The following is a 22712-nucleotide window of genomic DNA, read 5'->3' on the forward strand; positions in this document are numbered from 1 at the left end:
ACAGTGCTACAGGAAAAAGCCAAAGGGGTTGAAGGGGGTTGAAAGAGTTGAAGCTAACCTATTAGCCCTAGGAAGGGCCTGATAGACCAGGCATGTTTCCCCTCCCAGGCATGGGAACTAACCAGCCCTGCTGGAGACCTTACGTTAATGGAACAAACCACTGGGCTTTGGGCAAACTGCCAGCTTCCTGCAAAGACACAGCACTGATACGTGGGGCGATTATTTTCATAAAAACATAAGGACGCTGTAGGTTCTGATTCATTAAAATTCCTCAGCAAATCTACATCACATGTGAAGCGCAGGTTGTCAGGTATAATTTTCCAGTGCTGTTTTCAAAATAAATCAAAGCCCACAGTCAAACAGTCGGATCATATTGCTCTCTTCGAAGCCCCTGAAGCCATCCACACTTCGTTACTGAGCCTTGACGTTGTTGCCCTACAAAATGCAAAGATGCTGCATTAGGGATTCTCTTTGAAGTGCTTGTAAGGTCTCCATGTAACAGTGCCAAACAGGACTTGTGTTTTCCACCGTGCACGCTGCAGCCTCTCCTGTAGAGGAAATCTCTTTGCATATTTCCTAAACCATGCCACAATTATAAGCATGCCAGTTCCACTTGCATTATCTCTGTAGCCTGGGGAGCTCTCTGGCCTACAGGTGCTTCATGACCTCACGTCGTCCTGTTCTTTTGTCTGTGCCATATTTTACCTTCCCTAAACACACCAAACAGGGTAAACAAGGCCTCATTCCAATCGGTCAGCTGCTGCAAAGCCCCCTCTCCTTCTGTTAGCACATCATTGTTCAAAGAGAAGCTGTGCTTGTCCTAGAACTGGCCATGCCAGGCCCTTTCCAAAAACAACACACGGCCCAGTAGGGGCTTCTGCCAAAGCCAACCAAAATCAGACCTTGAGAAGCTTCACACTGCACTGCTTATTACAGTTCCTCATGTTTTCTGAGGACAGAAAGAACACATGGGTTTTTCATTAACTAGACTGTACCATGCCTGTTCACCTGATTTGTTTTCAATAATATAGGCCCAAAACCAACGAGTCATCCTGTGGAGTTATATAAAATGATCTAATTTACAACGTGTACTTCATGCATATGAATAACATGTTACAGAGGGGAATGTAGATGGTGAAATATGCTGAATTTTTAATATGCATCATTAATTCACTTATTATAATATTCACCAAGCTGTTTTCACATACACTACTTTTGGAGATATATATGTGTTATATGTGCTCATACGTATATTTTATATGCATATATAAATTCGGAGACTATTCTTTATTTATCTATTTGCTCAAAGATGGAACTGGAATTTTTGAGACACAAAATACAAGGAGTTTAGAAATATAGATAAATGGGACTCCTACTACTTTGCAAGCACCTGATAGATCTCTAAAACTGTTGTCATATTTAATAAAATCCAACAGGTGCCTTTGTCCAATATTCTATTCTGAGAATCTGAGAAGACAACTAGACACCATGGGTCTGAAAGGACGTGAAGCTCTTCTGAAGCTGTTACTGAGAGAAAACAAAGTGTATATACACATACACACATTATATATTTAATTAATATTAAAATGAATATCAGAGAGAAAGAATCTCCTGAAAAGACTGGAAGCTACAAAAGAGCAGATGGTAGACTGATGAAAGATTCTGTAAAATTTGCTGTTATTGTTACTGTTTTGTTCCTGATGCTGTTAAAGTTAACCTAATGAACTGTACTGAATAACCATCTTCACTGGAAATTAAACAAATAAAAGTGTAGTCTTTCACACACACATATGTTGTAGAATAGAAACAGAGAAACAAAGGCCTCAAGAGGTAAAAGTACTAATGTTGCATGACACCACCCTCTTGGAATGGGGCACATATGCGTCAGCTCACTAGATCATCTGTTTAAAACAAGGCACTGTGCCATACATCCACGACACAGTGGAAAAGGCCAATGTCCAATTACTTGTCAGGCCAGAGCCTAGTTAATATCAGAGTAGGAAATGGTTCATAGTAAATGCACTATCAGTGGGTTCTGGTGGTATGTATTTGGCCCTTGATTATACACAGCACAATGGTCAACAGAATTCATAACATTCCAGGTTGTTGAATATCGCTGTTGATTTATTCAAGGTGTATAAATTTTGACACATAAATATGAATATCCCTCCATCACACACATACCGAGTGACAAAATGACACTTGAATGTGGAACAACGCAGGACTTATAAAACGCTTCATTTGAAGCAATAGGTCTTTTTTTTTTTCTTTTTCTCTCCTACATTCCATACAAAAATCTCATGTTACAAGTTCATAGACTACAAAACGGGATTGCTAAAGTGCATAAATGTACAGGGAAGCACACATTGTGTATAGAACTACAAATGACACCCACTTGTTTTCTAGGACAGAGAAATTTGTAGATCCTTGGAGAAATTCTGCTGAGCTGAGCCAGTATCAAAGACCCCCAGTCTGTGCCTGCTTGTCTGACCTCACTGACATTTTCTCAACACCTCGTGCCAGACTCCAGGTGTTTTGGCTGGTGAAAATACCCCATTCTCTTAGCACTGATTTCAAAACATTTGTGTGCTCCCATACTGGTGATTCATAAAGCTTATACTGGTTTTCCTTACAACCACAACTCTGTTGTGCAACAAAGGTAATATAAAAAGGGGAGAAGGCCCATTTTTATCAGGAGTGACATGTCAACTGAAAGTGTACATTTGATATTTCAGAACACTTACAGAAGCAGAACAGGGCTTTGGTAATCCATCCTTACAATTCATTAGTTCACATTGTGTCTGAACAGGTAATAGAAAATATTCAGTGTGCTCCACTTTCGAGAAGTTTTTGTCCAGTGTTTTTACCTTCATAAGAAGTCAATGAACCTCAAGCCCATTGATTAAGCGTAACATTGTTTTTTCTTTCCGTATGACGTCATTGGCACCATCCAAAGACTTTAACCTCCAATAACCAGTAACAAAGTGACAAAATCAATAGTGTTTGCTTGTTGATGAACACACTGTCCAGTGTCTTTTGAACTATGCTCGACCAGCTCTGTCAGACAGATAAAACTATCCATAACAGTGACCAGTCAATAGTGTCCTGCTTGTTGCTGAACATGATGTCCAGTATCTTTGGAACTGTATTCGTTCAGTGCCATCAGACTGATAAAACTCAGCTGCCACAAATCGATGGATCCACCAGTGCACATTCACGCAGGCCTGGTGTCCTGTGTCAGCCCAGAGGCGTGAGTGAACCCTGCTAACCCCATCACTCTCTCACACGCACACCACCACTCTGAGAGTTATCTCTTCCTTTTCTGCTGCCTCATCATCTTCCGCCGCTTGACAATCATGCCATGGAGGCGCTCCAAACCCTCCTGCAGACCCTCACCAATAATGGCACATGCAGGCTGCAGATGCCAGGGTGTGTGAGCACCAAGTTCATTCAATGCCAGCAGCCCTTCCACTTCTCCGAGTGACAGAGCACTGCGCAAGTCTTGCTTGTTGGCCACCACCAGCACAGGCACACCTTGGTTCTCCTGCAGTCGTGTGATCTTGTGCAGCTCAGTCTTGGCCTCCTCCATACGTTCAGCATCTACAGAGTCCACCACGAACACCAGGCCATCAGCACAGCGTGTGTAGGAGCGCCACAGTGGACGCAGCTTCTCCTGGCCCCCAACGTCCCAGAAGTGGAAGGCCGCTGTCCGGCTTTTGCCACCCAGCGCCACCTTGATCTTCTCTGTGTTGAAGCCCTTGGTGGGGACAGTGTTGACGAACTCGTTGAAGCGCAGCCTGTATAGTACAGTGGTTTTACCAGCACAGTCCAGCCCCAGAATTACGATGTGCAGTGCCTGGAAAGATGGCAAACAAGGGAAGACAGCGTGGGGTTCTGATAATCCGTTCCCCATCTCGTTCTGCCACGCTGGACGGGATGAAAGCAGAGGGGAAGGCTCAGGAGACCGGGCGCCACCGCTGCTGCTTCACCAAAATATTCACAGGGCTTCTCCCATTCCTCCTCGAGAGGCCACCACTATAACCTGAAACCAGATGAGAAGAGATCTGATGCAATGAGGCCAGGCATTAAGGCTCTGTAACAAACACAGTTCATGGCTTTTTAAAAGCTGCTGCTAAGTGGGCATGGCCCTGGCTCTTTGTCATTCTAAAAAGGTACACAGCTGTAACCTGGCTGGATGTCAGTGAGGATGAATGATGAGGAAATCAGCAGGGTTTCACTGAGGGTTTCATAGGCTAATTCTTTATACTGTCAGTGGCTGCTACTCATTCATTTGCAAGTACATCGGTAAATGAATGACGAGAACACATTCTCCCTTCACTGACTTCCATTGATTTGTGGTGATAAAAGCTGCGCAGATGTTTCAAGGCAAAGAAATACATCAGTTTAGTCACTGTTTAACAAAACCTACAGTTGATAAAAAGCAGCATTGTACAGAACGCAAATGGGGCTGGATTGCTTGCCGTCTGCTAAAGGAGTTTCTGAGGGAAACATCCCCGTAAAGATAAGCCGAATTCAGCTCTCCATTGCCAACAAGTGAGCCCATATTCAATTCACGGTTCTTAGCATAGAAACAACTCCTAAGAGAAATCAGGCGTACACCGGCTACGGTTAGAGAGAGCCGTAAAAAAACGAAGACTGACACTCACCTCTGGCAATTGTATCCTCTCCTTGCAACGGAATAAACCATTAGAAATGAAGCCGAGTTTTTCTGAATGGCCTTGGTGCTGTTGAGAGAGTGATATTTAAGCAGCGATCTCCTCTCCCTCTCCCCGCTGACTGACACAGCAGAGACGCTGCTGCTCCACCACCACCACCGCACTGCCGCCGCTGATTGGTCCGCTCCCCCGAACACTGGCGCGATTTTTAACTGGCCCCTGATTGGTGGATATTCGCGTCGATTATCCGTCATTGACACGCCCCCCGACCACCTGATCCTTGGTAGGTTATGCTGGACCACGAGACGTGTTAAAGATATGTTTTCATTCATTTATTCATCTTCTTTTCCGCTTGTCCATTTCAGGGTCGCTGTTAAAGATATGTTTGTTTTTATTTATTTATTTTGGATTGCTATTTAATACGGCCGCGGTGTTCTTATGAGTTGTGCAACCTTGTTAAAATGTGCTGCCACCTAAGTATACTTTTATACATACAGTTGTTTAAATAAAACAGTAGATCTGATAAGCTAAATGCAGACTATCAAAAAAAGGCTGCCTACATAAGTATAAGCAGGAAATATGCACATCCTAAAGTCCGCGTGTCGCTACCCGATTTGGACGGCGCATGCGCTGACCTTCACGCATATACTTATAACAGTAAAAAGACCGTTTTCCAAAGCAAATAACAGCTTTATTCTCAAGAGTGAGTAACTTTGGGTGCTTAAACCTGAATTAGCTTTTCTTCAAGGTCCTTTACAGTTTGAAACAACTGGAGTACCTGTAAAGTGTGTTTATTTACAACGATATCCGTGTTTTGTTTAAACAAACCATTATGAATAACGATATGGGACACACATGGCGCTCAACCAAAGAGGGCAGAGTCTTTACAATTATCCTTGAAGAAGAAATAAAATAGCGGAATGTGTACGCATTGTGTTCTGCGCATGCGCACTCCAAATCGGGCAGCGGCGCAAATCTGGTAGCGACCCCTCTAATTGAAGAATTTATAAGATAGTTACGGTGATTATGAAATGGTTTTATAGTTTACATTTAATTCGCCGTGTACAGTTTTGGAACACTCAAGCAAATAACAGTAAACGAAGATTGTGGAATGCACCGGAGAAATATGAATTTATCACGTAAAACACATGAAAAAAATGCGCATGCGCAGAACTGCAAAAATCCAAATTAACACAATTTTTTATATCTAAATATAAATATTTTAAGAAAAACAAAATGTATACATTGTCAATGTCAAGGATCCTCCACTCAACACAACGTGACCACCACAAACCTATCTCAATCAAGATTAGTATGATTAGAGGATTTGTCAAAATTGCAAAAGAGATCACCTGATTGAGTTACAGATAATGCTAATGACAAAGTATCCAAGACATGTCTAAAAGAGATAAAATAGTACTTGCTTTGTTTTCATGGATCATCCAGTGATACGCCAGAAGTGGCGTGTCTCATCAGAAAGTTCTCCTCACAACAGTGGTGATGAGCTGGACTATCACCTGGATCACCGCCATTAACAGCTCTTTAATATTTAAACCCACAAACAACAGCAGCAGCAACAGTCCAGACTAGGACAGTAATGACTGACTCTATCCAATACACAATGCTAGGCTGGCCCCTACGTTTCAACGCTACCTTAACGGACTGTTATTTTCATGGATTTAAGTGTTTAGAAAGAGAAAACACATGGTCATCTTCCCTATCGGTTATTATTTTTCTTCCCAAGGGCTCCACCATGTGGTCATGAACTATGTTGCAGAGTTTCAGATTTTGATTGGATTTGCGGATCAGATCATACAAAGTAGCCCTTGATTAAGTTTCCTGGGATGTGACACACTATTGGTTTTGCAGATAAAAATTGATCATAGGTGATTATTCAACACTAAAGTGATTGCACAGGGTTTTCTATCTTCATTCTCAAATTCACAACTTGAAAACAGGGGCTCTTTTGGGGATCTTTGTTTATATTAAATGTTAAAGCTTAAACATTTAATTGTGATCAAAAGCAATGAAGCGCTAGACCTGAACGGCATGGATCTAAGACCAGAAACAGAGTAAGGAACTTTAATTAAATGTCTCAAAGAGAAAGCAGGGCACAGCTTAAAACACTTTGTTTGGCAAAGTAAATATAATTACATTCATATTTTTGGTGCAATATATTCATATGTTCATAGGATATATTCAATGTTTCGTGTGAGTGTGAATGAAAATAAAATATAAATTTATAATTTAATTATTGTAACAGCAGGTAAATCATTAGCAAAGCTTGTAAAACAGTGAAGACATATCAACATATATCTATATTATTATTATTATTATTATTATTATTATTATCTATTTTTGTAGAAGAGAGTCCATTCAAAACAAATATGTTTTATTTAAAGACTGTGTCAAACACTGGTAAAATAATATTCATTTTAAAATGTAGCACAATAAACTTGATTTTATACATGATATCTTTTTGAATGTTTTAATGAATAAGTGTTTATACATTTCCAAAGAAATTACTGTTTTGCATTTATTTGGGGCAGAGTTTTATCACAGATTAATTTGGTTTGTAACACTGTGTTAAAACTATTCCCGTCTCATTATTAGTTGTGTACATGCTCCAGAACGGTGCAATACAGTGCCAAGAAAGTCTTAGGAAAATAAAATAATATTGATGTGAGTTCTGTGACATATTCACACATCCCTAAGAGGAAAATACTTTCCCGATATATGTTTTGCTTGAAACTGATGAACTACATGAACAAGTTTAGCCCCATATTAGATTGTGCCCCACTTGCCTTTATTTTTCTCAAAAAATATACTTCATATTATGAAGTGCTATTTTCAAATACTCTCAATGGTACTAATCCACACAATTTTTATTTAAGTGCTTGTAAATGAGTGAATGTTGGTACAAAATACTGAATGCCATACAAAACAAGAAATCAGAAAAAAACTTTGTTTAAGCTTAGTTTATTTGAAGCATAAAATGTGTATTATTTTTCTTTTAAGATCACATACAAAAGGAATGCAGGGGAAAAATGCATTCAGATTCATTAAAAACTGAACGAAACATGAAACACTTAAGAAAAATAAAAAAATTATATCAGTCTCAGGATCTGTGATACACTGCAGTAAATTATGACTGTATAATATAATTAATCTTTAAATGAAACTTAAAAATAATTTACTACATCAGCTGCAAACCTCTGGTAACAAAAAACTTTTAATGTAACTGTATGTCTCTTATCTGATGCCACCACATTTCCTGGAACCATTAATGGAGCTTCACTGTGTTTGACCAGGGTCAGTCTCCCACCTGGAGAAATCCCACCCCAGGAACCAGCCTGTGAAGGTAGGGGGTTCATGGCCCTGTTTCACAATCACCACAGGTGTCCCTTTATCTCTTCCTGATGGGTCTGTGTCAATATACATCTTAGCTGTAGGAGGACAAATAACCCTGTCAGACATCATTCACTCTCTTCTCACCTCAGAATTGCTGTGCTTCATTGAATTCACTTCAGCTAAACACAGTCACAGTCAAACAAAAGTGTTGTATATCAGAAATAGCAACTTTTTAGGAAAAGGACAATTAGACAATTGCTTTATTATTGAAATGGGTCGAATAATATAATGTGTTATATTTGTATATTACGTAATGTTTATTAGGCAATATGCACAATGGACGGTGAGCCTTCTTTAGTTCTTGCCTGAGCGATGTCTAGCATTCTGGTATAAATTATGCTGCCTCTTGGACACGTGATAACTGTCGATTTTTTTTGCCTGCTATGACATATGTTGCTACACCTTCTGACGCTTTTGTTATACTCTTGTTGTATATATATTTTGTTATATATATTTATTGTTGCATGATTTCGGTCTAAGACTATGCTGCATTTGACACTATATTTTAAAGGCATAATTCAGAGTTAATTTATTTAATTATTTCCTTACCACTAATTTGATGGTCAGAAATCGTAAGGAAGGTGGCTGATAATGTACATTTGTTTCTCCAGTTTTTCTCTTGACCAAGAAAGTAAATTGGCCAATGACTTAAAGTTTTTTTAGTTTTTTTTTTAAATTTTTTTAATTTATTTAAAAATTTGGGTGATTATTCTCATATCCAGCGTGGGTTTCCTCCGGGTGCTCCAGTTTCCTTCCACGGTCCAAAAACACACGTTGGTAGGTGGATTGGTGACTCAAAAGTGTCCGTAGGTGTGAGTGAATGTGTGAGTGAGTGTGCCCTGTGAAGGACTGGACCCACCGCGACCCTGAACTGGATAAGTGCTTATAGACAATGAATGAATTATAATTCTCATATTATACTAGAGAAAGATGCTCTAAACACGTCCAACAAATTATCTTGAGGGTAAGTGGAGAATTGTGTCAATTAGTTTTAATGAATCATTAAAGTTCTATTAAGTTCCATTAAGTTGGTCGACTGTTACAAACTTATATATTTCTAGAAATGTCTGATGGTAGTAAACATAAGCTGAAGAAGTTTAGTGCATTTATTGGCTCTAATTTTTTAAACAATAACATGTTGACTTACTTATCACTTTAAGGATCTTAGATTCTTGTTTCACTTTAATGTTTCTGCACTCTATTTTCTTGCAAGACTAAAGATGATAATTGTTTCAATGTTAATGTACAGTAATGTAATTGTGTTGTAGTGCCACAGTGCTGTTAGGTCCATTTTGACACTCATAATGATGTTAAAGCTATTATTACGTTTAAAGGGCTACAATTTATTGGAGGGAGATGGTTAATATAAAAATGTACAAGAGCCTCTCACCAGATTTTACTGACTCAGTTTTCTCCACTTCATTGGCATCTTTTCCAATCCAGATAAACACCTGAGGGATTAACATGTTAAAGCACTAGGCATTTATTCAGTTTACATCAGATACAAACAGTGAGAATGCGTGTAGAGGGTGTCTATCTGTTAAGATGTAAGTGACATATTTTTATATTTGCTCTTATTGAGTATGTGTGCAAAATCACTACTCAAAATGGTTGTGGAAATGGTTGTCAAATACTGAGCCATTAACCGATAAAGCTCCACCTGACTTCCCAAAATGTCTTTGAAAAAAATATATGTGAAATATACTGTAGACTTTGTTCTGTTTCATAATGTGTAAAAGCCTTGCCAGTAATTTATGCTTGAATGGAGGATAATGTAACTTGGTGCCTCTGAGGAAGCTTACGTTCCTTCTGCCTCAAACGCAGTGCTGCCTCCAGAAGTGTTTTGAGTAGTGATTTTGCACATATGCTTAATAAATGTATGCTGTGCTTAAAGAAGGATTCTATACCTGATCCCAGACGTCCAAAAGCATGACATCATCCTCTGCCAAATCATCCTGTGTGTACTCACCTGGCACTTCTTCAATCTGAGTATGAACCATAAATACATTATCATGAGATAATTGCTTATAAGTTGTCAGTAATTATTACAATGTTGATACTTTATTACAGCAATAGTAATCATGTAATATGTAAACTATAATTACAGTTAGAAGCATTTTATTCATTCTCAGAACTGTTTCCCTCATTATGAGGGAAAAAGAAAAACACAACCACAGAATAGAAAATACACAGAAGCCTGTACAGCTATTTTTCCCCCAGTATTTAGCATGTACAAACATTGCTGTTATGGCAGCATGCAATCATTTTAAGAAATGTGTTTTCAGGATTTTTTCAGGACAAGAGTATTCCTGGGATTTATTCTTGTAAAAGCCTACAAGTTGTGTCCTAGAAATCTGATGCAGTTTTGTTTTCTTACATTCCAAGTAATATGTGTTACACATTGAGACCTCTGTGGGGGTTTTTTCTGGTCTAAATTGAGAATGAAGCTTGATATCCAGAGGACGATGGGTTCCCCTTTATGAGTCTTGGTTATTTTGAGCATTATGAGTCCAAAGATTCTTTCTCATGCACTGAGAGAGTTTTTCCTACACACACACTCCCTTGGCTTGCTCATAAGACACTTTGACCCTGATCTCTGTAAAGCTGCTTTCTGACAACTTTCTGTTGTGAAAATTGCTTAATAAATCAAAATTGATTGATTGATATTCTCTGTCTTGCAAAGATGAAAGTTTTAAGCACTGTTAATGTGATAAAGACAGATATATTGATCTACCAGTTACTATATGTGAATTTCCAAAAGCTATTTCAAAAGGGCAGCATTTATAATATGACGCATGTCCTTAAAATAAGATATTTATGTGGAAACAGCTAGCTTGTATTCACTGGGGCCAGGGAATAGTGCCCTTTCTGTACAGATCATTGACTTGACTGGGCATTAAAGCAAAGAAAAGGCCCTGAAACATGTAGGAATGACATGGCTGCACTACAAGCCTGATCAAGCATCACCAAGGAAGATGTCCATGCATCCAAGATGTCATTGCAGCAGACATTAGATATGATGCTAACAGAACATAATATGTATCTGCTCAAAGACCAGAGGGAGAGTAAAAAAAGTCCTGCACGCTCATCATGGCTAATATGAAGCAGAACAAAATCTTCATACAATTTGCTGTTAGTCATTGGCTCTATACTCACAATGAATCTGCCTGTTTTGTTGGAACAGGCAAACAAGCGTGGAGGATGTGTGATTGTCTTGCTCTCCAGTCTCTCTGAGGACTGGTATTCTGACTTTCCACCCAGAGCTTTCCAGAAATCCACTGTAAACATGAAGGTCAATAACGTTCATGTAATTTAACATAAAACACCCAAGCTCAAGGCCTCAAGGACAGAAGCCTTTATAAGCTGGACATGTGTTTGTAGAGTCAGGTCTTACAGTACACAGACTATTATGAACACTTACTTATTAGACACACCTCTCTAACTGGTACACATTACAGTCCCTCCAGCTATTAGCAGATATGGATTTGACTGAAACACTCTCACAAGCTAAGTACACACTAACATGCCACTATTATGTGTCACTGTTGTGCTGAGAATGGGAAAATGAGGAGCTACTGCTGTCGTCTGTGCAGCAGAAAATAATGAACCATTTACTTGCATATCTCTGATGTTTCTAATTAAATTGCCAATGACATATAATTCCAGGTAGGTGTACCTAATAAACTGAGTATTGTATTTAAGTGTGTCTCTCTTACTTGGCTCTTGTCCCTCTGTGATGTGCTTTGATTTACACTGCAGCAGTTCACTCATGTATTTTGCTCCATGCTTCTCTTCTTCACTGGCCCCCTTCCCCATCCATATGTATGCATCTCCCTCAGGCATTTTCAGAAGGTAAGCATCATTGGAGTTCAAACTTGATGCTTCGGCCTCAACCTGTTATAAATCAATGCAAATGCACGCACAGTTAATAAATGGAATGATAAAATGAACCCTTTATATTTGTGTATCGACTTAAATTCAACATATTTTTAGTTATTTTTAAGACAAGATCCTACATTTGTTCTTGTAATTTATTTTGGCCTCAAGGGCTTTTGGATAGTTGAGGCACCAAAGTCATCCTTAATTCAGTTGTACATGCCCAACGTTTCTACTGCATCATGTGTATGGACTGAGTGCGGTCCTTCTTGTTTACAGGGTTTAGATGCCACATCATGTGTTGTTTATAAAATAAAGAATACATATTTTTTCATCCAAAATGGGCACTATTATACAGACAGTGTATCCAGATGGTGTGTGTTTGTGTGTGTGTGTGTGTGTAAAGAATATATCATGTTGTGAATGTCAAAGCCTGTTTACACAAGTTGAACAAGTACAAAAGTGAAGACAGGGATTAAGATTAGGGAAAGGTAAGGGTTATACTGAGTGTAAATGAGGTGTGGGTAGGACCTGACCTCAGAGATGCGTGTGATGGTGCCCAGGTTTCTGCGCACTTGAAAGAGCCGGGTTGCAGCCGGAGGGGCCTGCCCTCCCTCTCTGGATGTTCCGTTCTTATACACCACCAGAGGCTTGGCCTTGAACAGACTCAGCAGATGTGCTGGCTCTTTCCCCTGAGTCACACGGACCTAAGTAATTGTCAGGATACGTTATTCACCATTTATATACATACTTGCAATTTGAAATTTGACCACAAGAAAACACAGTATTTCAGTATAGTAACTCCCTCTATATCATGATTAATATTTTTTATTATTATTATTATAACAGATTAATATTGCAGGACATTTATAATGATTGGTAATGACTCTGAAATATGAAATCTCAATCTAGTTCTCACACCCTGGACCTGTCCTGTGTCTGTTTTCCACGCCATGTGCTTATTTAGCACATGGCTCTGTTTGTTGCTATTGTCTCTGCCCTAGTCCCGCCTTAGCTCCACCCTCTCGTTTTGCCTACTTTGTGGTCCTGCCCCCTCGTTATCTGTCCCAGGTTTCCTTGTCTGTGTTGTGTATATAAGTTATTTGTGTGACGGCTTCATTGTTGGACTTTCCCCTTCCCTCGCCCTTGCTTTGCCTGTTTGGTTGGTCTGATTCTCTCTCGTCTGTTTCTCCTTTCCTTCATGTGCTTCTTAGGTCTGTCTGGTTCTTATTATTATTCTACTCCTTGTGCTTTGTGTGTTCGTTTGGTTTGTCTGTTTGTCTCTCTCTCTAGTCTGTTAGTGTCTTTTCTTAGTCTGTTAGTTCCTTTGTCCTCCATTATCAGTCAGACAGTTATGTATCTGTCTCTCAGTCTTGGTCTGTTAAAGTATCTCTGTTGGTTTCCTTTTGTTTCAGTAAAGTCTGTTGTGTTATAGCGTTTGTGTCCGCCTGGTCCTGACACTAGTAATATAAACGATGATCACAATAACATAATCTAGTTTAAATTCATTTGTGTAATGCTGTGTTCTGTAGTGGAGCATTGGATTTACAAGCTGCATCAGTTTGACAGAATTCTTCAAGTCCACACAATAATAGCCAACATACATTACACAAATATCTAATAAGACAACCAAGAATTCCTGTAGGTACTGATATATATATATATATATATATATATATATAGAATGCAGTATTGCAATATGAATGCAATATTGTGTCTGTTCACTACCATTACAACAGCTGTAGGCCTTCCTTCTGCATTCATCATTAATAAGAACTCTAAAGCACTAGCAGATTTTCAGAAGTTACTTTCAAGATACCATTGTTTACCTAAAGATTACTACAGCACTAGTGTGTGATGAACAGATTACATTCTTCAGTTTGACCAGAGTCTCTTTAACTATAAAAATTCACTACTGCTAATGAACTATACATTATTGATGGCTGGTTTGTACCTTAACAAACAGTACTGCCACATAATCTCCTATAGCTCAAAGATCCGCACTTTTAATAGCTTTTTAATACTAGCATTTTTTTTATATAGTACACACTTTTAAGTTTATGGACATCTGCTCATCCAACATTTCCTCTAAAATTTAGGGCAATCATTTGGAGTTGTCCCACTTTGTGATAAAGTAACAAGCTCTAATATGTTGGAGTGGAGTTATAACTATATAACAGTAATATTCGCAAAGCTGAATGTTTTCAGTTCCTCATAGAAATCTAGTGCATAGCCTACACACCCTTACACCCCTTTAGCCTGTGCTTTTCCAATATGGTGAAATTAAAGTCACATCCAGAGCATCCCAATTCATATAATGTAGAGGCTGTGTGTTTGCAATTACACATCTATGTCCATCACCATGTGTTCATTCAACTTATAATGAGTGTCTTCAACCTTTTGTGAATAGTGTGTATATATATGTTTTCTTTCTTATCACTGTATATTAGTGGTTGATAAAAGACTGTCCACACAAGTCACCTGAACAGCGTTCCCACCAAGCGACTGGTCCAGCTGTACAGTGAGGAAGGCTGAAGCAGTCAGCTCATCTATTGTGCTACAGGAGCCTTGCCTGAAGAGTGAGTGACAGAAAACCACAGCTTTGTTACTCTGGCTGCATTATTTTAACATCTCTTGAATTATTGAATATGGTCATAAATTTTGTGAGGTAACGTGTGATACTTTTGTCAGAAAATGGTGAGAATCCTACCAGGTGTAGATGATTTGTCCTGCTTTGTATGTATATAAAATGATGTAGCAGTCCCCACCATAGAACTGTCCGAATGTCTTTGGGTCAACAGGAACTTTGTTGTCTCCTTTGCTGCCAGTCTCTACCCTCCAAACCTTAAAATAAAACAAGCAACATATTGATCAGTAGGAGCCTGTTACATATAGTATCATTTCTTTTGAAACTAGTAAGTTATACGCAGATAAATGCTTACATACATACTGGCAAGAGCCCAATTTCTGACTCTAATTATTATTTTTTCTAACCCTATTGCTTGTATTGACATTTTTTATTCTTTTAATGTAAAACTCTCATGAAACGAGCTTGTAATTCAGTCACTTACACACACATTCACTCCTCAAAAATGCTCCAAAAGCGCTATTTGTTTCTTCACTTCACCGACACTGTGTATCATTGTTTAAATATTGTTTTAACAGTGCTGTCAAATGCATTTGAGAAGGAACTGTTTTTGTCTGTAGTGAACAAAATGGCAGACAGGATAATGAAATCTATTCATACCATTTATAAAATGGCTGAAACACCCCTACCAGAGTTGATCTGTATCTCAGAGCTTTACTTCTATAAACAATGATTCCCTGCCAGACACAATTGTGCACATAGCAACGGGAGGATATGGGTAGTAAAAGACACTAACAGCCATATATACTTCCTGTTTGTAGGCCTGATAAAATATGGTTTGGTAAATCTAAGGGTGCCATAAACATAGACTAGTGCACAAGAACAGTCACCAATGATCAGTAAATGTCAGTAAGCGCAAGCAAATGGAGGAATTATAAATCAATTAAAAAGATGTTTTAAAAAGTAGAACTAAGCGTATACCTAACAACTTACAGAATCAGCAAAGTGTTACACATGCTACTAAATCATAAACCTATTGCTCTAACATGCACCCATATAGCACTGCCACCTCAGAGGATTTGTAGTATAAGAATATATTCAGATACATTTTATGACAGATAAAAGTGTATGACACATATTTACTTTCTAAGTGAATGAAAACTAGCATGGCAGGTTTGATTTGTATTTACTCTGTGGTGATTGCACCATTGCTGGTCCCTTGGAAATTGCATAAACCTTCCTGTAAGTCCCTGTGTGTAAGGGGAACACAGATATGTTTGAATGTTTGTAAGTCACCCACCTACAGAAGCCTTTTATGACAACTGACATAAACCTATATACAAATGTATGAAGGTTTATTCCAAAAATTCAAAGCTGGTATAAGCAGGGTTTACTGTCTTAAGCAACACATAAGACTTTCTGAATTTTATTCATTCATTCATTGTTTGTAACCGCCTATCCAGCTCAGGGTCACAGTGGGTCCGGAGTCTACCCAGAATCACTGGGCACAAGGCAAGACCACACCCTGAAGGGGTGCAGGGCAACACACACACACACACACACACATTCACTCACACTTTATAAATGTTAATACAGGTTAAATCAAATTCTAGTGACTATCTGTACCTGCCCACATATTTTTGCTCTGAGGATTTTAATTTATTGAAGCTGAGATCAAATTATGTGCTCATTTTCTATTCCATCTATTTACTCAGTATTAGAATGACACTGTTTGCCCCTTATAATAATCCTGTATCTGTCAATACCACTCAAATTACCTCCATCTATTTGCTGTACAATCACCCCACCCCATCAATATATACACAAACACAAGACAAAGCCTCCAGCAACTTTCAGAACTATTATGCAGCTCACCTGTGTTTCTCCAGAGCCATCATCCACCATGTTGAATTGTGCTGCCATTTGTTGACACTCATGAAGTTTAGAGGCATCAAACTCCACCTGTTGGATCTTGGCAATCCGTTCAGTCACAAAGACCCTGCCAAGACCCTCACTCTGGTCCTTATCCTTCCAGTTCATGAAAAACTGCTTAAAGATGGGTGTCTCACCTCCTTCTGGAAGAACCTGGATCTGTGTGTAACATTGGAGTGCTCCGATCATTTCGTGTGCAACTTTCTTTCCTTTTTTTTAAAGAGGTGGCACAAATTCATCACACTTGCATCAAATGCATCATGATCCTTGAAGCTATATAATACATTTTCAAAGGGTTGTGAACCTGTGTGTTTGCAGGATAGCCCATCTGTTTGATGAAGCCCTCGGCTGTCTTCATGGCCTCTTTTCTCTCACTGGGGTTTGCACTTCGACCTGGGTCAGTCATGGAGTGGGAAATTGAGAAAAAAAAAAAAAAACAGAATCAGGAATAGCGTGGTCTCAAGCAAGAATTTGCTTATTTACCAATATACACTATTTGGGAAATTCTAATTTTAGAAGGGTTTCTTTACAGTTCAGTGGTTAATGTGTAAGTAAAATCATTCACAATGTTTTGATGTGAATTTTTTTATTCTAGAGGAAATGACCAAGTCAGAGTTCACAGTTGTTTTTGACAGGAACTTCAAACCAGTCTTCTCTAGTTGACCAATATATAACATTTTTACCATTACATATATAACACACATGGGCTAGGGCTCATGCAGGTTCACTTTTCCAGAATAAACAAAAATAAATGTGTATACATTATAAAACTAGGTTCTTATAATCACCACTGTAAAATAATCTAATTAACTGAGCTTTTTCAGTTATATATCAAACCACTCTACAGATGGTGGTGCAGCAGGTTGTCTCACAGTCACACAGCTCCTAGGTTCAAGTCTAACTCCGGGTGACTGTCTGTGAGGAGTTTGGTGTGTTTTCCCTGTGTCCGTGTGGGTTTCCTCTGGATGTGAGTGAATATGTGAGTGTGTGTCACCCAATGAAGGACTGGCGCTCCCCCCCCGGGGTGTGTTCCCACCTTGCGCCCATTGATTCCAGGTAGGAACACTGTGACCCTGAACTGAATATGTGGCTACGGATAATGAAACATTTCAATTGGAACAATTGGAAGTTCTCCTTTAACACAGAGATCTCTAAAAAAATTTAAATGTACTGAGTTTCAAAGATCTTCTCGCATTAAAATGATTTGTAAATAATCTCTTTGAGTGCATTATCCTGAGTAAACGCATGCTTGCCTCGAGTCATCAGTGTTGAAGCCCCATTTTGGACAATGAACATAAAAAATATGAATTTTCAACATCTACTAACAGTTGTAATGTTATGTTTCTCAGCCTGAGGGTAGAACACAGACTTAAATATTTCTTGGTGAAGCTGGGTGTACCTTTCCACACATAGATCATCTTGCTCTTGCCATGATCCAGAATGAAGCATTCATCAGACAAGAGGTGACTCTGCGAGAAGGGATTCTCCTCTGATACAAGAGACACTTGCATTTTTCCACTTGCGTCAGATACCTAATAGACAAAAGTACAATTTTATTGAGGCTCCACACTGCATTTGTGTTAGTATATTATTCTTTCACTGACTCAAATGCACTATCATATACACTTTCTCACCATGTACAGTTTTGCCATTTTCCTGTTAGATATGTCAGCCACAATGTCATCATTATCATCACCATCTGGTAGGGTTGGCTTATCACCAAGAACCTGTGACATTTCAGTAAGAGTGCAGATATTAACTAACAATAGCAATTTATGTTCAATCATGGTGCATTTTTAAATGAGCATGTGCCTGCCTCTTTTAATGTCTTAAAATTAAACAGGCTGCTTCTCTTACCGTAAGACAAATATATGTAAATGACCTCTGTTGTGATTGTCTGTTCTGTATTGTGGACAGCTCATGCAAACTTTCTTCTGAAATAAAGGGAAATAATAAGTTGTTTGGCCCATTTTGCTGCAGTAACAGCGTCTAGTCTTCTACACTAAATTTGATAAGGATTTCATTGCACGTAGGCACAAAAGATTTTGTATGGTTTTATACAGATTTTGGATTATTAGTTTTCTTTTTCACCAAAGGCACTACGACTCATCGCTCTGGTGGTGAATGAAGCTCCATTACTTTAGAGTTCCATTGCTCCACAGCCCAATGCTGAGAGGCCTCAAACCATTCTTACCCATGGATTAGCTCTGATAATCTTAGTCTCGTGTGCTGCTTTATTTTATGCTGTCCTGGGGAAACTGCCCAAACTGTGCATGCCTTTAAATAGCTGATCTCACCAAATAATCACATCCATGAGAGTTGTGAAGAGGCTGCCTTCGCAGCTTAGTTTCCATATTTGGCTGGTACATTTGAACTTTAACAGTGTTTACAGAGCACCATGTTTGCTAAAGCCTACACTGTATGTGGTCTTTTTCTCTCAAGAGCCCCAATATATATTTGATATATTTTTAAACTGGGCTGCACCTTGATCATCTCTGCAGGTTCACGATCTTCTTCCACAATCACCAGCTGAGCTCTGCCATTGCGCTCATTATCACGAATACCAGTAGCCACCTGGGCTGCTTTCAGCCGCTCAAACTTGTTGCACATGGAGCCACACCACTGGTAGATCACCTGGAGAGGGTCAGATATATATATATATATATATATATATATATATATATATATATATATGTTGTGTGTCATGAAAATGTCATTAACATTACTTTAGATAATACAGTCCTATTCTGAGATTCCATTTAACTGCCATAAAACCATAATGTCACATGATATTCTTGTTTAGGGCCTCAAAATGAGTCACTTATTGAGTTCAGTGCATTATCTGTCACAGCATTTTAGCACATTCTTATAGATAGCATATCTCAAACCTTTCCTGTCTTTAGGGACACTCTAATATAAACTCTGCTATATTTACGTTTATTAATGCCAAAGTTCAAACAAAATGACAGCATATTATCAGGGCTAATTTCACTTTGTGTTGGGTTTGACTGTTACCTCATGTACGTGGTAAATAAACGTCTCTGAACTGTGGTGTAATTACTTATGTTGACAGTAACTGAAGCTTCAGACTAAGCTTACGAAAATTTCCACCAACAGAAATTCTACAGCAAATATTTCTTGTGGATATTCTGGACAGGAGATCCTGTAGATCCTGTTTAATACTGGGGGACATATAAATATAAATCCTTGACAGTCTGTGAAAATGAGATCTCAGAATATTTTATTAGTGGAACAAGAAACAAGAAATGTTCTTGTCTTAGATTTTCATGAGTCTTGTCTCTTCTAAGGCTAAATATATACTACACAGATAGACATGGCTCAGAGAAATTCAAATATCCTATAAATAGTCATAAACTCATACAAAACATAAACAGAATAAAAGTCTATACCGAATTGGACATTAATCTTCAACTATACCTAAGCTAATCTTTTAATGTTTCATTTTTAAATTAAGTAACTAATAAAATGATCAGCAAAGACAATGGATAAGAGACATACGGAGGAGATGCATGTAATATTTCAATTTATTTCAATTCTCTATTTTGAATATTAAAAATGTCGTGATATGGTATTAAATAAATCTAATCATATTAATCTAGTGATAATCAAGGGAAATTGGTAATTTTGCTGCCTACTTTTGACTCATCTGGGAGCAGTATTGGCAGCAAATTAGTGAGTGTCTTGATCATGAATAAATGGTGGTAAACTCATTTTTTTATGTAACTGAAAGTGGAATAATGAACTCATTTGAACTTCAATATAAGTAACAAACCATCCCATCTCTCAGGAAGTCTTTATTACATTAGTTCTTCTACAAGGCCTTACCGCACCCAGGTCCACTATGAAGCAATCGCCTCTGTTGAAGCTTTTCCAGTCCAAAGGCACCTCTGTGGCCCTGACCACTCGGCGACCCTTGATGTGGAAAAGCCGCTTGGCTGTGATGTCATTGGTGACCACGTGCTGGAACCCTGATGACACGCCTCCTGCCTGGAGTCATATTAGAAAAAAAGCAAGAAAACAAACTCTGCTTTTCATTCCCTCTACTGTCAGTTCTGTGAGTCAGTCCTTCCTTTATAAACAGTGTCTCTTCAGCTGAGCACATTATGTAGAACTGTGTAAATGGAATATTTGCAGCAGGAAGGCACTTATTTGCTGATCTTGGAACAGTGTTCTAACTTCAGTCTTAAGAAGTGAGCCATTATAAGTCAGGAGACCAGGATAAACAAGGAAACAGTGTTTCATGGCAAATATAATGTTCTAAGAATTAAACTTTGGTCATACTAGCAGAGTTTACTTTAAATAATCATCTTATGGTCTCAGCACATATATTTCAATATAGAGCTTCTCTTAGCGTTTGTCTGTGCTGTTCTGAGACCACTAAATGAATATTTATATTGAATTGCATTGAACGGCAGCTGTTCCCAAATGAAAAAAGAAAAATCTCAGTGAAAAGAGATTCTCAAATGATAGAGAATAAAGATCACTTTTAAAAATAATGTTGAGAAGTGAATTACTAGATCTAATAAATGTATAGAAAGGTGTTGACACACAAAGATAAACATATAGTAAATTTTACATAACACCCATATCTAGAACTTAACTGAATACACCTCGTGAGCATCAAAAACAGAGGTTTAAGTGACAGTTGTGTTTATACCTTGTATGTGATACCTCCTTTGAAATAACTGGTGAAAGTAGTGGATTCACAGCCCTGGAGCTCACGGTACTGAACAGGTTTACCTCTCAGATAGTCATCCAGCTGGACAGTGAAGATGGCTGCAGCTGTACTCTCATCCTGAGTGCACTCCTTGCCTGAACACGCACAAAGAGCACCATACACCCACACAGACAGAACAAGACTGTAAGGTCAAATTCAAGAGAATGTTTCCTGGTGTTTACTTTTTGCTGTGTTGTTACATATAGGCCACAATTTAAGTTAAATTCAACAAATACATAGATTTGAAAATTGAATGTGTTAAATAATGCTGCACTGGGTTCTGTGTGTACATTTTTGCCATTAGAGAAAAAACAATGCAGGTCATTTGACCAATGGTGCTAAAACCTTTTCACACAACTGTATGTGTGTTTTTAGTGGCCTGAAAAAAGTACTGTAAGCATCTGTGGCCTTGTTTCAGTAGTGTTGCACTTTAATGGAACATCCGTTTTCACACTCACATGTAGCTGTTTGCACCCACTTTGTTAACAGTGTAAACTCTCACAGCACTTAGTTTCATATTTTGCACCCAGTCAAGTTTAATGCTGAGCTGATAAGCATAGAAGCTTTGTGTTTCATCACATTTCTGTGCAAAAGTCCTTGGATATGCTACTGTCCATTATGTGGCTAGCTGCATTAGGGCAAATACATCCTTAATATGAGAATGCAATGCACAGGAAAGCCATTAAGAATCCATTTACATCCTTAGTGGTCAATGACTCCTAATGGGTGGTGTTTTTATGAAGACAGATAAGAGACAGGGAAACGGCAGTGAGGTCGATTGACCTCCATTAGATGCAGTGAGATTAAGAAGTAACAGCATTTTGCATAAACTTTAATTGAACCGTTCTCATATTGTCTCATGTCCACAGGTGGGCAGAGCAGCATAAGCCAAAAAGTAAATGTATTGTTACTTAAATTAATGACTCAAGTATATGTTAAAGGGGTTACAGAGGAACGTTTTAAAAAGAATACTAAAGTTACACACTCAGAGTCTGACCACAATGCACCACAAACGTCATCAGAAGATTGAACTTAAAAAAGAAGTAGCAACTACATAAGAATGTAAAAATAATAACTGAGTAAGAATCAGATTCCTTAAGAACCAAATATACTACAGTTTAAAGCACAGAGCTAGGAGGCAGGGTCACAATACTCAGGAAAATACACTTTATGTTTACATTTAAAGCATATAGCAGACACCCTTATCCAGAGTGTATCAATGAACATTCATAGATACATTGATATTTCATTTAACAATGAGTAATTTGTAAAAAAAACTAAGTACATGTACTTGAGCAAATGTAACTAGCTACTATTACTCTCCTTGCAACTCAGAACACACAAATAAGGACCGTTCAATCTAACCTGGGGTAAAATCTTGTAGTGTTAACATTTTTTTTAGTTTAAATTTGTTCCTTTTACTATGAAGTAAATGTTTTGAATATTTTGCTCTAAGACCAGATGTTTATGGGACATAATTGTATGTTAGATG

General features: G+C 38.3%; 2 protein-coding genes across 3 annotated transcripts in view; both read right to left on the reverse strand.

The window, feature by feature from the left end:
- Positions 1-2083: 2083 nt before the first annotated feature.
- Positions 2084-6374, reverse strand: arl4ab (ADP-ribosylation factor-like 4ab). Of its 2 annotated transcripts, none has more exons than XM_066675342.1 (2): positions 6101-6374; positions 2084-4042 (listed from the first exon to the last, which is right to left on the reverse strand). In XM_066675342.1, the coding sequence occupies exon 2, from the start codon at positions 3911-3913 to the stop codon at positions 3308-3310; it is 606 nt and encodes a 201-aa protein (XP_066531439.1). In that variant the 5' UTR covers positions 3914-4042; positions 6101-6374; the 3' UTR covers positions 2084-3307. The 2 variants fall into 2 exon arrangements, with proteins under 2 accessions (XP_066531439.1, XP_066531438.1); XM_066675341.1 differs by lacking the exon at positions 6101-6374 and adding an exon at positions 4668-5030.
- A 1304-nt stretch (positions 6375-7678) lies between these two features.
- The window catches only part of scin (scinderin), a 16738-nt gene continuing 1704 nt past the window's right edge, over positions 7679-22712 (reverse strand). Inside the window, exons 2-16 of the mRNA XM_066673799.1 lie at positions 21161-21315; positions 20329-20490; positions 18967-19116; positions 18117-18209; positions 17882-18014; positions 16787-16875; positions 16426-16641; positions 14674-14807; positions 14445-14535; positions 12500-12670; positions 11804-11981; positions 11244-11365; positions 9995-10072; positions 9478-9538; positions 7679-8122 (exon numbers count right to left, since the gene is read on the reverse strand). Coding sequence (XP_066529896.1) covers positions 7971-8122; positions 9478-9538; positions 9995-10072; positions 11244-11365; positions 11804-11981; positions 12500-12670; positions 14445-14535; positions 14674-14807; positions 16426-16641; positions 16787-16875; positions 17882-18014; positions 18117-18209; positions 18967-19116; positions 20329-20490; positions 21161-21315 — 1985 coding nt within the window. The 3' untranslated portion in view covers positions 7679-7970. The remainder of the gene's footprint in view (positions 8123-9477; positions 9539-9994; positions 10073-11243; positions 11366-11803; positions 11982-12499; positions 12671-14444; positions 14536-14673; positions 14808-16425; positions 16642-16786; positions 16876-17881; positions 18015-18116; positions 18210-18966; positions 19117-20328; positions 20491-21160; positions 21316-22712) is intronic.

This window comes from Hoplias malabaricus, chromosome 6 (genome assembly GCF_029633855.1).
Source record: "Hoplias malabaricus isolate fHopMal1 chromosome 6, fHopMal1.hap1, whole genome shotgun sequence".
NCBI lineage: Eukaryota > Metazoa > Chordata > Actinopteri > Characiformes > Erythrinidae > Hoplias > Hoplias malabaricus.